Below are 15,492 nucleotides of genomic sequence, written 5' to 3' on the forward strand. Positions count from 1 at the left end.
AGGTTGAACAGCATAGCGTTTTAATCAACAAAAACCCCGTCTTTATACATCATGAGAATAGAGGTAGAATGTGGCCCTAAATTATGCTGTTACTGTTTATTATTCATGTATCACAGGACTGATGAAGATTTATGGTCCCATTGTGCTAAGTACTGTATAGTGAAATATAGAGAAATAGTGAGACTTAGTACTCCAAGACTTTATAATTTAAAGACAAATTACAAAACCAAGATATTATCATTTGAAGACAGTAATGCACAGATGGAGATTGGAGACACAGGCAGATTAAGCAACTTGCCCAAGGTCATGCCAGACACATGTGCCAGAGCAGAAAATTGAACTCAGATCTCTGGAGTACCAGCACAGGTTTTTACTCATGTAGGAGAACATTGCTTCTCTTTGATTTCACTAGATGTCATATTTCATAAACTAATAAATAAGTTCAAAAAATACAAATGTTACATAGCAGTACTGGAAGGATTTCCTTTCACACCTACTCCTCTGAAGACCTTCATTAACGAAAGAGCTTTACCTACACATACACCCAATTTGTCTATGTATGGCAAAATGGCAGCATTTGCACAGAATCACAGAATAATTTAAGCCAAAAGGTCTTCTGGAGCCATCTAGTTCAACCCCTCACTCAAAGCAGGACCAACTAGAGCAGGTGCCCCAGGGCCCTGTCTACTCAAACTCTGAATATCTTCAAGGATGGAGATGGAAGTCTCACTGCCTCTCTGGGCTCCTGTTCCAGTGTTCAATCACTCATGTTGAAAAAGTTTTCCCATGTATGAAATGAGAATTTCCCCAGTTCCAACCTGTGTCTGCCACCTCCCATCCTGCCCCTGTGCACCCAAGTCTACCTCTTCTTTCTCTGTTCCCACCCATTAAGTAGTTGCAGACAGCAATGGGATCTCCCCTAGCCTTCTTTCTTCTAGACTTTACTTCTCAGTGCTGAACAAACCCAGATTTCACAGCTTCCCCTTGTACATCACATACTCTAGCACCCTAACCATCTTGGTGGCCTGTGCCAGACTCGTTCCAGTATAGCCATACCTTTCCTTTACAGGGCAGCCCAAAATTTGACGTCATGCTCCAGAGGCAGTCTCACAAGCACTGAACAGAAGGGTGTAAGGCACTCCACACTTTTTTTTAATAAAGCATGCAAATAGTTAATTTTCTTTAATCGATTATTGTATTTTTATGCATTTAAACTACACAAACCCTGCATCCCTCAGTTTACAAAACAATACAGGAACATTGTTTTTGCACACCACTTCTGGAAGTTTGCTGTTGCAGGGGTCTCAGCACATGCAGACACACTGGGCTCTGAAAGCAACCACTGCTCCCGTAAAGAATACTGGAAAGGGGCATTTCAGATGTCTTTTTCTCTAGCTGACAAAAAGGATAGCCAGATCAGCCTGAGTGACGTAACATGCTCAAAATATATCAGCGATAGCAGGATAACACAAGACACCATGTTGCTGGATACCCATACATCAGCAGATATATTTAGGAATTTAAGTCCTAAACCCTATCACAGAGTGTATTAGTAACAGAGAAAAATATTTAATTTATGACTGTGACAGGAGATTGCTTCAGTGCAACACAAACAGTAGCAACAGTGTTACTTATTAAGACAAAACTCAAGCCCCCAGACAGTGATCCAGGGTAGTGGGAGAAATGATACTGCATTTAAACACAGTGGCTTTCTTTCCTGGTTTACAATTGAAATGTGCCTTGTGTCAGAAGGTATTTGCTCTCTGTTTATTTTAACAAGAGCAAAGTCACAACTTAAGCTTTGCTTATTTATATTTGCTGGCACGTGTGAAGATTTACCAATGAAAATTTCATTTTAATTAGTTCTGCAAAAGTGCTATTAACATTTGTTTTACATTTCCCCAGAAGGTACTATCCTACACAGCAGCAAAATGAGTCCACTCAGCGACAGGCAGCCATCCTGATATGAAAGGCATCTGCATGGCATGGAGATATTTGGGGCTTTAAGTGATCCCACAACTGAACAGCACAGTACATGTGGATATGGCAAAACAAACTGTGCTCCATGCTGCTGTCCAGGATGGGACAAACCAGTTATGTGTCAGCAACAAGCATGGATCTGTATGTAACTGCTCACCTGCATCTTGGGAGGTTGCTGCACATCTGAGCTCAGGCAGGGAAATCTCATCCCACAGGGACAGTGGCACAAGCAAGCTGCCATGGGAGCAGCCCCTCCACAGCTGGGACTGAACCAGCAGCACTAGGAAGAAGCAGGCCCAAAACAGGCCACATCCCCTCCTCCAGCCAAAGCAGAGAATGGTCCAGTCCACATCTCCCAGAGCACGGGCTCAAGAGCTGCTTGTCAAAATTCCCTTTCCGGAGCTATCACCCCACGTACAGGGGCACACACATATATAAATATATAAAACCCATGAGTTGCTTCCAGTTTCTTGGCAATAAACGATAACCTCTCTTATGGTGTTATTTCATAGAACAGCAGCAGTCAGCTTTTCAAAGAGACATAGCTGTATGCTCTATCCCTTTCAAACACAAAATTGTTCTGGATGCCCATGTTGCCTTTATACCAACAGTAAAAGTAAAGCAATAGAGCCCCAGCTTTGGACTGGGATGAGTCATTCCTCCATTTAAGGATACATTTAAAGCCATACCAATGATTCCTTATGCACTGCGAGAGCAAAGGTGCATGCTACATCAAAGTATAGGTATCACATCTTACCCAACAGATGACTTATGCAGTTGCATGACAGGTATGTGTGTTTGTGAACACAGGGCACATGGCCAGACAATGCTGTCATCCATCATAAGCCCAGCATATATCCACCATGCACCTGCAAAAGTTTGTATTTTAGGCACAGAGCAGACCTGCCACGAGTCATAGAATCATTTAGGTTGGAAAAGACCTTTAAGATCATCAAGTCCAACCGTAAACCTAACGCTGCCAAGTCCCACTAAACCATGTTCCTAAGCACCACATTGACACGTCTTTTAAATACCTCCAGGTGACTCAACCATTTCCCTGGGCAGCCTGTTCCAGTGCTTGATAACCCTTTCAGTGAAGACATTTTTCCTAATATCCAATCTAAACCTCTCCTGGTGCAACTTGAGGCCATTTCCTGTTGTCCTATTACCCGTTACTTGGGAGAAGAGACTGACACCCACCTCGCTACAACCTCCTTTCAGGGAGTTGTAGAGAGCGATAGTCATCACGGCAAGGAGTGGCTGTGAACCTTCACAGAGAGAGAAGCAAAAAGTAGGCCACCAGCACATCACATGCCTGAGGTTGGACATCGGTTACCTAAACAAGTCCTTTCCTAGCATGATTTGGCTCACTTCTCATACTCTGCAACTAGTCAAGTAAAACACTTGCCGGATAAACCTAAAGAGGAATTTACAACACTCTGCTTTGCTCTCCCACACCTAATTCCAACCCTCCACATCTAACATCATTTTGACCACCTTGCATTAATGCATCTAATAAGTGGTACCACATATTATCACCCCATATAAACTCTAGCACACAGAATAATTTATGCCATATTTCCCACATCCAAACTTTTTCTGCCCCTAACGTCAGTGTGTAGCAGAGATAATGAAGTTATTGTCTACTATTAACTGATCAAATAAAATCAAATACAGCTTCCTGAGACACAGCAAGTCCAACAGCCACTGTTCTAAATCAACTTAATGGAAAGCGTAGAAAGAGGACAAACGCACAAACTCACCTGGGAAGACATAATGTAGTACCTGATCACTGACCTAAGGACAGTACTGAGGAACAGGGGGGTTTCCCCTACTCTTGCACTCCATGCAGGGACTCCACTACCTGATGTGCTACAGAGATTCATGCATATATTTATATAACATCATATAACTTTTTGCTTATCTGGGCTTAAATTCATTTAGGGGACATGCTAGTTGGAGATGAAAGGCAAAAGGCAAACTGGAACACTTCTCTGACCTCCCCAGTCTCTCTTCTGCACCAGCCCCCCAAAGCACAAGCAGTTGGGACATTGTGGCATCCTACCACCATCAGACAGGATGGGGCATAGGCCCCGGGAAGCCTGCGGCTGAGTCAATGGGACTTCTACCCACGGGTTCCCACTATTGTGCAGCCCTTCCTCAAATTCACAGCAGATGAGTCTCCAGCTATGGTTTGGCCTTAGAGAGCCTCTCTAATAAAAATACCAGCCTCCTCAACGTGGAAGCCACTAGGAGACCTCCCACAAATGAAAGGGGAGTGAGAGGGGGTTTTTTGCAGGGCTTGTTTGGGATTCTGTCACAAAGCCAAACAGATGTTTGTAAAATCTAAACTGGTTATACAACTGTTTTAAACTCATGCAGCTGTGCACAGCAAGCAACCGCATCAGGGGAGAAGACCACTGCTCTCTTTTAAGGCACTCTTACATCTAGGGACTAGAGTTTAATAAACCAAACTTTCCATGAGTTATTCAAGCTCTCATTCCAATTTAGTGATTACGGTAGAGGAAACTGCTGCAAAGAGCAAAGTGAAGTGGCTTTTCCAGCTTCTTGGTGAAAATCTGCATCCAGATGGGGACTAGGACCAGACCTCCCTCCTGCCAGACCCACGTGGTAATTACAGCACCCAATTTCCACCATTCAGCTTATCTGGGGAGACAGCAGGAATAGACAAGAGATGCTAATACAGCAGCCCCCTGCTTTGCCACTCATACAAAATTCACTTTACACTATGCGTGGCCCTCACTTCAGGATCAATTATACAATCAAATCACTGCAAACTTTACTGCAACAACATGAACTGAGAGCAGAAGAGACTGAAGTAGCCTCTTTTAATCTGTATTTTTAAAAATGTAAAATTAATATTAATTTCTGACAGTGCTTTTATTGTATTTTTATTTATGAACAAAATTTACAACTAAAAGAATTTCTAAAATATTCATATTTTAGAAATATGCCTGTCTGCTCCAGCTAAAAGGCAAGAGACTTGGGTAAAACTAATGGAAACACTCCAACTAAATTATACAATATAGTTTTACAATCCTATAAAATACCAATTTTTTGCAAGCCAAAACTATTTGTCATAGAGTATTTGCATTTTAGTCATATAAAAGATTGACTGTCTGCATAAGTACTATTGTGTTGCTCCCTGAAACCACAGTAAAACTTTTTTGGTTTTGTTTTCTTCTTTTTTTAATACTTCAGAAGAATGCATGGCAATTTAAAAAATTGTTTTACTCATGTTGCTAGCATAGGAGTTTATAACAGCTGGGTAATTCTGTACTTTTGATTCATGGTGCACTCTATACAAAAAGGCACAAAAAATTAAATTAGTTTTATAATCTCTGTACAGTCAACACAATTGTGATTCATGTATTTTCTAAAAGTCAGAGCGAGAGCGTTGTGAATAACTGTCACAGCACACTCTGCTTATTTGAACTGTAAGAAAGACAAGAAAAAGTTTTCCATATCTGAAGAATTCCAAGTAAAACAGGAACACATTACTGGACAGGAGTGACTGACCCAGCTCACAGCTCTGTCACGTATAGACAAGCATTTTAAGTGTCTACCGTCTAAAGCTTCATTATTTTTTGCAGAACAATCTGGCAACTGAGGTAACCTGATTCCCTGGGAATCAAATGTTACTTAAAGACAAGTTTCACCTGTCAGGGATATAACACATTCTGAGCAACAAAGTGTCAGGGTATATAGACATTACAGGAGAGGGCAGTCTGTCCTTCACGGCTAAGAGGGAAAAAAGGAAATTTTCTGCTTTCACAGAGTTTTGAGTTTTATTTTTTGTAACTTTGAGGGGCAATGTCCTAATGCAATGGCAGCTACAGCAACTTTGTGCAAACAAAGTACAACACATGATGGAATAATCTTCAAGCAACTGCTACAAGGGTTCCTGCAAGCTTTAGGGTCTCCCTTCCTTAGGTCTCTCCCCATCACGATGGGGCAGAGTTATGGTAACAGTTGCCAGGAAGACACTGTCAACCCTCGTTCTCATTCCACAGACAGGAAAGCAAGAATGTGACTTTTTCCAGGGAGATTTAAAGATGAAGAGACTCTGTATAGACTTGCTCCAGGCCACCACCCAAGCAGGTGGTGTGTCTGTCCCACCAAGCTGCCCACTGAACCTCTCCTTCCTTCTCACAGCTGTGCTTGGTAGTAAGTATTTGGAGAAGCATTGAAAAAGGTGGCCCAACTGTGACCTAACTTATACAGTTGGAAACAAGGAGGGACTCACTTAGGCTTTTCAGAAAGACTCAATCTATGCAGAAAGTTCAGAAGGGGCAAAAGAAAGTCAGCGTCAAGTGCCCTCCTCAGCTTTACTGTCACGCAACCAGAAGTAGCACGTCCAAATCCTTTCTGAATTAACACTCAACTAAGGAGATGTCCTTCCATGGGAAAAGCCAAAAAGGTGACTCTACACGTTTGCTACATGCCTGCTGCAGCGCAGAACATTCAAGGGGATACAGGAGGACCTCTGCATGTATCAAATGCAGTTAGAGCCAAACCCTGCTGTTACACACAGCAGCTGCGCAGCACACTGAGTGCGGGGAGCTGGCTGCGCTTCCAGCAGGAGACGCCCTGCCGTTGCAGGACAGGATGCCACACTGAAGACAACTCTCTGCGGGGACTTTTGTTACTGCTTCTCTGAGTGGGAGAGCAACACGTGCACATACCATCTTGGATGCTGCTTGCTGATTTCCTGCTTCAAGGAAAGCAAGCAATCACATTTGGAGGTAGCGTATGCCCTGTTACAGAAGACAGGCAGAGGCGGCAGGGCCAACCGTATGCCAGAGCAGCATGCTGTCTTGACACTATCCCCTCTGTAAGGCTACCTGCCTGCTAGATGTATGCAAAAGCGCCTCATGGGACAAAGAAAGAAACCCAATATATAGAAATGTTGCATTCACCAGGGGTCAGGGCAGCAAACAAATTAAAGCCGTTTCCCCCAAGGAAGCCTGGAGATTTCCACAGAATTGGGATGTTTATTTCACTGGTTTTCCCCTGAAATTCCTGGCCCATATTTCCAGCTGAATGCTGAAAGCAGATACAAAAGTTCTCCCTACGCCAGTGACACCTGCCAATCCCACTTCCCACCTACCCTGCTCCTCACTTCCACAATCCTGCAAAACAAGCAACAGGAACACCCGAGCTGCTGCCAGGAGACCAAAACTGCAGTACTGGCCCCAGCCACACAGCGCTGAGAGTACTGCAGCCAGCAGGATCAGAATTATTGCTCAGACCAACAGCTCTCTGAGGCTGGGGCCATCCTTTTATCCTGCCTTCACTTTCCATGCTGTGCCTAATGCAATTTGATGCTGCAATAAAAATAGATGATACTTAACCCCCCCCTTCCTAGTCCGATGGGCAGCAGTGGGTAGGGTGCAGAGCCTGTGCTCAGCTGCTGCTGATGGGCAGGTGCTCCATGGCCTCTGTTTTCAGTTATCATTGTTGTGACCTGCAAGGAAAATAAAACCTTTGGCTCTAAACACACATTTTTTGATAATCAAGTTAGCAGCTCCCTTCCTGCCTTTGGTTAAGTCAAAGCACACTTAATTATTGAAATTACTCAGAGGAATATATCTATCCGGTCTCCTCAATGTGAGACAATTGTACTGAAAGCAATAGAACATTAAACCAACTGTTTCACAATCCCTGCCAAAAGCCACACATCTATCAAACCCATCCGGCATATGCAGAGATTGACTGACATGTGTTCTTAAACAAAGTGGGGCACTTACAGGGCAAGAACAGAAAAAGGAGAGATTAGGTGAGCTCTACAGTTTCACACAGTGGTGGTGGTGGGTGTCTCCAGCTATACATGCATGCAAATTTTTTGAAAAGAAAATATCAGGCTTTTGCTTCACCAACAAAAGAAGCTGTTGAAATAGTTTTGTCAGACACAGCTGATAAGGATAATTATGTGGTGAGAGCTTAGTCATCCATATCACAGTGACAGAAAGGCAGATTCTCTTAAAAATAATGTCAACACCACAAAACTCTAAAGAATATCTAAGTGCAAAGCTTTCCAGATTGCAGGCATAGCTTAGGTAAGCATTGGCTTGCACTGCGAAGACACAGGCTCCTCCGAGACGCCGGTTTGGTCCCATAACCAACCGCTAGAGGGAGCCCATTTTTCTCCATAAATCTAATTTTCATAATTGTTTTGTATGCACACATTCTGCAGTCACAAATTAATCAATCACAAGTGTAAAATATGTAAATTTCTATGTATATTTTAAGTCAAACAGAAATGGAGATACACAGTTCAGGCATGGCCTCCTCTAACATTCGCACCAATGTACTTGCCAGATGGAGGAAAAGGCACAATTCCCTGTGTTTTGCCTCATCAGAAATAGCATTCTAAACCAAGCAGGCTACAAAGGCCATTCCAATTTGCCCCTAACAAATTCATTAGCGTAAACGGGTTGATACTGCATTTGGGAGTTCACCATATAGCAGCTAACCTTGAGAAATCCTGTCTGCCTTGAGTAAATACAAACCAAATATAACAACAACTTCAAAAAGTGCTGGAGCAACAGTGTCCCCATTCAATTAAGGGACAAAGACTTTTCCTTGGGAGTGGAGGAGCCCCAGATTTTATTTTTCATACCACAGATGCAGGTTTGCCCATCTTTGCACTTACGCCTTTTGTACTGCAACTGCCAGAAGTTAAAATGCCCTCCAATACTGCGTATGAAGAGGGTAATAAAACCCAGAGAGCCTCATCAAGTCCCATCCTGTAGCCAGACCTGTTCTCAACTTAGCTAACGCTCCTCCAAATGGCTCTAACACATACACTTGACAATGTTTTCATTACAAAACCAGATTATGCAGCCTAAAAGGACCAAAAGATTAAAAAAAATTGTTCTGACTCCTTTCAGCTAGGGAACCAGGGAGGCATACTCGTGAGATACGTGACTGGACGAGCAGCAATATGGCCTGGCAAAGTCCAGCTGTTTTTTTTCTGTGCCTTCCTCTTCTTTCGCTGTGTTACAACCATCGCCCGTGTCACCAAACTCAACCCAGCAGCGAGCCAAGTCTAGGAAGGATTAATCTGGATAATAAACAAACCAAAGCAAAAGCCTAGCCCAAACAGCGAGCAAGGTCCAAGCACATCCAACTCTCAAGTCTTCTCCAGTACACAAAAGAACTATCTCTGCTCGAGACACTGGGGAGCAGTCACCCATCCAACATCAGTAATCCATCAAGTCAGCAGAGAAAGCTGGATATCCTCCCCAAAGCGCAATATTTTCTGCCATAGGCTCGCCCCCTTTTGTCACAAACCATGCTGTGAGCCTAAGAAGACCAGCCCTTAGCACAGGCACTAAGAAGTACACCTACAGCAGGGCACCCCTCTCCCTCAGTCACCAGAGTAGGGGACCCACGATGGGGTGATGGTGTCTGGGTAGCAAGAATGTGAGAAAGTAGGAACTGAGGCTTGCTACCTCCAGAAGACTTAAGAGGAAACAGAAGAACTGGAAGCTCTCAAACTGTTTGCCCATATTTTGTAGCAATCACAGAAAAGGGGTGCGGGTCATCCAGCCGGTGAGCAGGAACACTCCAACACACAGGAAAATTTTGCTCAAGTTAGTACGTCTTATGGAAGCAAGTGTCATAACTTCCCCAAACCCAAGGAGTAGGGAGTGTTTCCTCCAGCGTTAGAAACTTTCTTCTAGGCAGATCTTCACCAGAGACTCTGGGTGCACGTCTGTCTGTCAGGATTACTATTACAAGCAGACGTTTCTTTCATGTTTGGGAGTTTTGCCATTGACTTCAAAGTAGTGAGATATAACACCTTGCATATTCCCTAAACACACTTAATAACAGTACCCGACACATTCAAAGCACTTAGACATGTTAAAGGCATTGTACAACACTAGCAAAAAACCAGGAACCCCTGTCTAGGTGGTTCATGAGAAATCTGGTAAGCCAAGAGTCTCCCTGAATCAGATGCTTATCTATTAGCCAGCTAATAACTGTGCAACTGCTTCTCTAACTGATCTGTACAGTCATAAGCAGGGACTACCTTCTGCTGAGCTGTGGAGACTTTATATTACTCATAATCCTCTTAAATCATAACAAAAGAATACAGATTAGAAGGTGTAAAGCATGCAATAAGTGTTCTAAAACCAACATAAACACAGCCATCTCAGCCTGAATCAGAGCCTGCATCATCGAAGCTTACTAAACTCCTTTTGAAGTCAAGTTCTGGGGATGCAAGCAGCGTGTGGTTTGGCTCCTGGTGCCAGGCTGGTGTGACGGCAACACACACCAAGCAGCGCCTGGAGCCAGTTCAAAGCAGACAGGAGCAAGGTCAGCCTAGCATGGTAGCACCACTTTGGAGACAAGGCCGTGAGGCTAAGAAATTAGTTTTCCCCTTTGCTTCAGGGCAAGCAATGGGAAGAGAAGTAACAGCAAGATTCCCTTGGAGAGGGAGCAAGTGAAGGGCTTTTGCCTCTGGAGGGCTCAGAAATAAGACAAAAATGTGGTTCTTGAGGTAGCTCTTGAACATCACTGACAACATGGAAAAGGCCACCATCAGGAAACCTCAGCACAGGTCCAGCTGGAGCCACCACTGAACCCTCTTCATCAGCATTTTCTAACTTAGCCAAAAGTTGTCGTTCATTGATGTGTAGGCATTTACAGGTGTCAGTGAGGTGTAATCTGACAAGAACCCTACAAACCAATTACAACCCCCATGGTCAGCAAGCTGAAATAAAGCTGTTGAAACCAGCCTTAAGTGATGATTGAATATTTCCACAAAACATGGAATTATAAGCTGCATGATCCTGTACTTATTACATGTGGGGATACTGCAGGAGGATCTCGAGATTCTTCCTTTTGGAGACAAGAAAACTGGCATGAACTCCTGCACTAACCTGCACAAATGCTAAAAAGCATACACAACACTATACTTTATTAGGAACATTTCTGAGGTTAGTATTAACATACATCCATGTTTTAACTGTACTGGGTACATACTACAGCAATAAAAATGGGCATTCCTGAATATATATTGGTCAGAAGGTGCGCACGATAATTACCAATGAAAATCATTAAGTCCGTTAGCTGTTTTAAATACCAGGCTAATAGTATCAGCAGCAGGTTTATGTGTGGAATCTTCCTCCCCCAAGTACGTCTTCATATTACTTTCCATGCAGTATTCCTCAAGTTTTTATAGCATTTATCTACAGAGTTTCCGTGTTTATGGTAACAGCCAGAGATGCTCAGTTTGACACTATAATTTTAACTACTGTTGCTTAAGACTGCCACTGTACATGCTCGTAGCAACAAACAGTAGGCAACAAAACTCCTGGTTCCTAGAAATCTTCATGTCCTCTGTCACTTTTTGAATCTCAATGATCTGCAGGCACAAGACGCTTTACTTGCTGCTAACCTGCGAGACGTGATACTTGTAACCACAGTTCACGCAATCCTGAATGACTGCCCCTGTAGTACTAGCCCTGCATACAATGCTGTAGCCATCTCCACGAGTATTTGTAAGCATTTAGTCTTCCAAGAACTTTCCACTTGAAACGTGACTGCTAATGTATTCACATTTGTAATAATTAGATGCAAATTTATAAAAAGCCACTTTCTTCCTCAACTGAATTACTATTCTATTAATAGTGGTATTCAAATGATTTTGAAATTCCCCAGTGTTTAACTTCAAGGATCGCTCAGTTTATTCTGGAAATTTACTCTTGGTTGCAACTTGACAAAGAAAATATTAATTTGTTCACATTTATGAGACACTTATATGGTCCAGCCTTTTCCATTCATGGGTTAGACAATGAATTGGTTTCCCTGGAAAACTACACAATGAAATATTCAACATAAGGCATTCTGTAGCTTAGATGTGAACTACAGTAAAACTGCAGTTTTACTGGGATGTCCCTGTAGGTTGGCTTTGGCACGTACGCCTGCATGTTTTATGCTTTGTCTGAAGGAGGAAGCTCCTGCAAGTGAGGAGAAAGCTCTCAGATATGGGTCACAAGTTGGTGTATCAAAACTTAGACGAGAATTAAAAAAAAAACCAAACCACAATACCTCAGCATATTTCCCCCAGGCTTTCAGGAAAAAAGGAAGAGAAAGAGGCGGGGGGGGGAAGACAACCCAACATAAACCAGACCTTGAATATTCTTTGGTATTTCAGCGATTTTCTGCAAGGAGGAGAAAATCAACCAAGATTTGTCCAAAACCAGAATGAAGGCAAGAGGACACACTCTGATGTAGGTTGCTCGGGTTTCCTCTACACTTCACACGCTTGACACAGGGTCATTTTACTCCCGCTTCATTTTTAACAACTGACAAATGCCATTTACAGACTTGTTTCCCATCCAAAAGAAGATTAAGAAAAATCAATTCTTCTCTCTCATAACCTTGTGGCATTTTCCAGCTCCGACACCAAAACCCATTACAGTCCGACTATCCCGAGTTCTGAACCAAAGCCCTGGAACCGTTTCAATTGTACTCAAAACAGAAGAAACGAGACAATGAAAAAAAAAGAAAACCACCACCGCACACTTGGTGCGATCACCCCCCCCCTCACAGCTTCGTTCGCATCGCCACCGATGGCGTGAGACCCTTTCCAGCCCGGGCAGTGGCTACGAGGGGTGCTGCGAGGGGAGAGGGGGTGCCCGGCCCTCGGGGAAATCTCTTGGGTCCGACTTGTGGCCGCCCACGACCCGAGACAAACTCCAGCGGCGGGTCGCGGGCGCACCCCCCGCCCCGCGGCACCCCCGAGCCGAGCCCGGGGAACCCCCAGATCGCAACGGCCCCGCGGGCTTCTCCGGCCCGGGGAAACCGCGCTTTCGGCCGCCTCCCCACCGCCCTACCGCGCTCCCCGGGACTCACCGGAGATCTCGGCCTGGGGCACGCCGCTGAGGCTGAAGCCCTTGGCCCCATACAGCTGCCGGACCTCGGTGCAGCTCCTCGCCTTGCTGCCGCTGTCACCGCGAGCCGGGGCGGAGGCGACACACAGCAGCCAAAATCCCCACGGGAAGAAACGCATCCTTCCCCGCTGGCCCCGCCACCTGCCGTGCGAAGGGCAAAGCCAAGGTCCCGCGGCGGGGAGGCGGCCCGGTGCCGGGCGGCGCGGGGTCCGGGGGGCGCGGGGTCCGGGGCGCGGCCCCCCTCCCCGAGCAGCTCCGGCGGGATGGCGCGCAGCGGGCGAGGGCGGCAGGCGGGGTAACCCCGGGTCTTAGGCGCTGCCGCTGCCCGCGGCGTGCGGGGAAGGCGCCGGGGAGTTCAATCCGGACGTCGCCGCGGCTCGGCGGAGGGGGCAGAGATCCAAGTTGGGCCGGGCCGGGCCGGGCCGGGCCGCTTTAAAGCCCCGGAGCGTGACCGCGTAGAGGGCTTTTGTTCTTAGCGCGGCTGCATCCCCGGGCAGTCCCGCCGCGATGCTGCCGGCTGCGGCGCCGCCGGGCCGGGCGGAGCGGAGCGGAGCGGGGCGGGGCGGGGCGGGGCCGGGTGGGGAGCGGGGCTGCTCCCGCGGCGGGGCTCGGCTGGGCTGGGCTCGGCGGGTCGGCCCGTGCGTGCGCCCGCTCCGCTCCACCTGCGCGCCGAGCCGGGCGGCGAGGGAGGCTGCCGAGCGAGGCAGGGCTTCCCCCGCCGGACGTGGCATCACGCCGCCCGGCGCCAATCCCGCGCAGGGCGCAGCCCCCCGCCCCGGGGCCCGGCTCCGCCCCCGCCGCCGCCCCGCGCCCCCGCCGCGGGCGCTGCGCAGCGCCGGGCGCCGCCGCCCGCCCGCGGGCCCGGCCCGGCCCCGAGGCAAACCGAGGGCGGCACAAGTGCCGGCGCCGCGGGGCGGCTCGGGCGGAGAGCTCCGGCCCGGCCCCGAGAGCAAGGAGCATCGCTACCCCGCCTCTGCGACGGGAGGTCCCGGCTGCGGCGGCAGCGCGGACAGCCCTGTCCCGGGCAGGTTTCAGCCAGCCTTGGAGCACCGACAGCTGGGGCAGTGGGGGGTCGCACGGCGTCCTTCCGGAAGGACGCAGTGAAAAACGGGCATTAAACCCATCTTTGTCGGCGTCGTGGCCAGGTGCTTAACCTGAAGACTCCGAGTTTCCCTGAATTCGCTGGGAAAACAACCACATAGAAGACTTCACTTATAAAACACTTAGCCAGACCGGTGAGTAGAAGGCATCTTAACTGAGAGCTGGGAATCCCAGCAAGGTCCTGGGGAGGCTGAAAGTGCCCCTCTAAGAGCAGATGTGGGAAGAGAGGCGATTTTCAACTACAGATTCTCTGCTTTGGAGTTTAGTTCCTCCAGCAGCCTGCCAGCTCCTGAAACTGGTGCTCTGCAGCTCTGCCAGCCACGCTTTAGACTGCTTCCCACAGAACTGAGGCATCTGTGATCACCTGTGTGTCAAGGTAATGCCCGTGTGTTTCCCCCCAAATCAGCTCTCAGGTTTTTGGGCAGTATCTAACACGTTTCACAATGGATAGAGGACCCAGAGATCACTTCTCAGAGTCTTCTGAGAGCAGTTGTTTTCTATGGAAAAAGGAGAGGGAATATGCCTGTGCCTCAGCTGAAGCACTTGTGTGAGCTTACACCTTACTAGACATCAGAAACCCCACACAGAAACCCCACCACCACCATGGTCCCCCCCAAAACCAGCAAAATTTATCAGAGATCGTACCTTTTGGACTAGTCACTGAGACATGCAAAAATACATGGGAAAGTTGGGTTGTTCATCTTGCTGCTTCAGAACTGCTTGTTCTCCTGAGGAATGAGTAAGGAAGAAGTGACAGCAAAGTAGTAGCCCCAGGAAGGGGAAGGATGGCGCTAGGGAAAAGCTGTTGCTTTCTTGTGAAATCGCCTAATGATTTCCAGTGAAATCTTCCTAATTAAATTAACCTATGAGATACAACAGAGCAGATTAAGAGGATCTAATTGCAAAGTCGGGGAGAATTTTGTAATGAAGAGCATGGCTAAGGTGACACATCGTCACCAAAAATTAAAAACTGTGAGTCAGAAACACCCCATACACCCCAAATCTTAATTCTTTTACACATGACATTGTGCCTTTTGGTCTCTTCCTGCATCTCTCAGTGGTGCAGAGGTCAGAAACTCAAGGCTTGCAGATTCCCCAAAACTTGGTACACCTCAGCTTGGAGCTCGCTTTGCAGGCTTTCTGGAGCATGGAAATGGGTCTTGTTCCTGGAAGTATGTGGAAAAAAAATTGCCACGGATGATGTAGAGTCTGACTCACCTTGTTTTTAAAAAGAGTCTCTTTTGTAAATGCAAGAGTACCACACACATAACAGGTTACCAAGCATGTTATGTGGCACAAGGTTATTTCAGCCTTTACTCCTGGATATTTATTCTGATTTTATAGCCATAACCCTTTCCCCACCCCAGGTTTTGAACATGCTACTTGGAGACCTATGTCAGAGAGCTCATCTAATTAATCCAACTACGGTAACAGGAGAAAACAAGCACCAGAGGAATCCATATAAGAAGACATATTTCCAGGA

The 15,492-nt window shown here is 46.5% G+C and overlaps 1 protein-coding gene across 1 annotated transcript in view; it reads right to left on the bottom strand.

Annotated features, from left to right (window-relative positions):
* Positions 1-13,612, bottom strand: part of GPC1 (glypican 1) — a 216,815-nt gene extending 203,203 nt beyond the window's left edge. Inside the window, exon 1 of the mRNA XM_072867073.1 lies at positions 12,871-13,612. Within this exon, the coding sequence (XP_072723174.1) occupies positions 12,871-13,027 (157 nt within the window). The 5' untranslated portion in view covers positions 13,028-13,612. The remainder of the gene's footprint in view (positions 1-12,870) is intronic.
* Positions 13,613-15,492: the final 1,880 nt, after the last annotated feature.

This window comes from Ciconia boyciana, chromosome 7 (genome assembly GCF_034638445.1).
Source record: "Ciconia boyciana chromosome 7, ASM3463844v1, whole genome shotgun sequence".
NCBI classification, from domain to species: Eukaryota; Metazoa; Chordata; class Aves; order Ciconiiformes; family Ciconiidae; genus Ciconia; species Ciconia boyciana.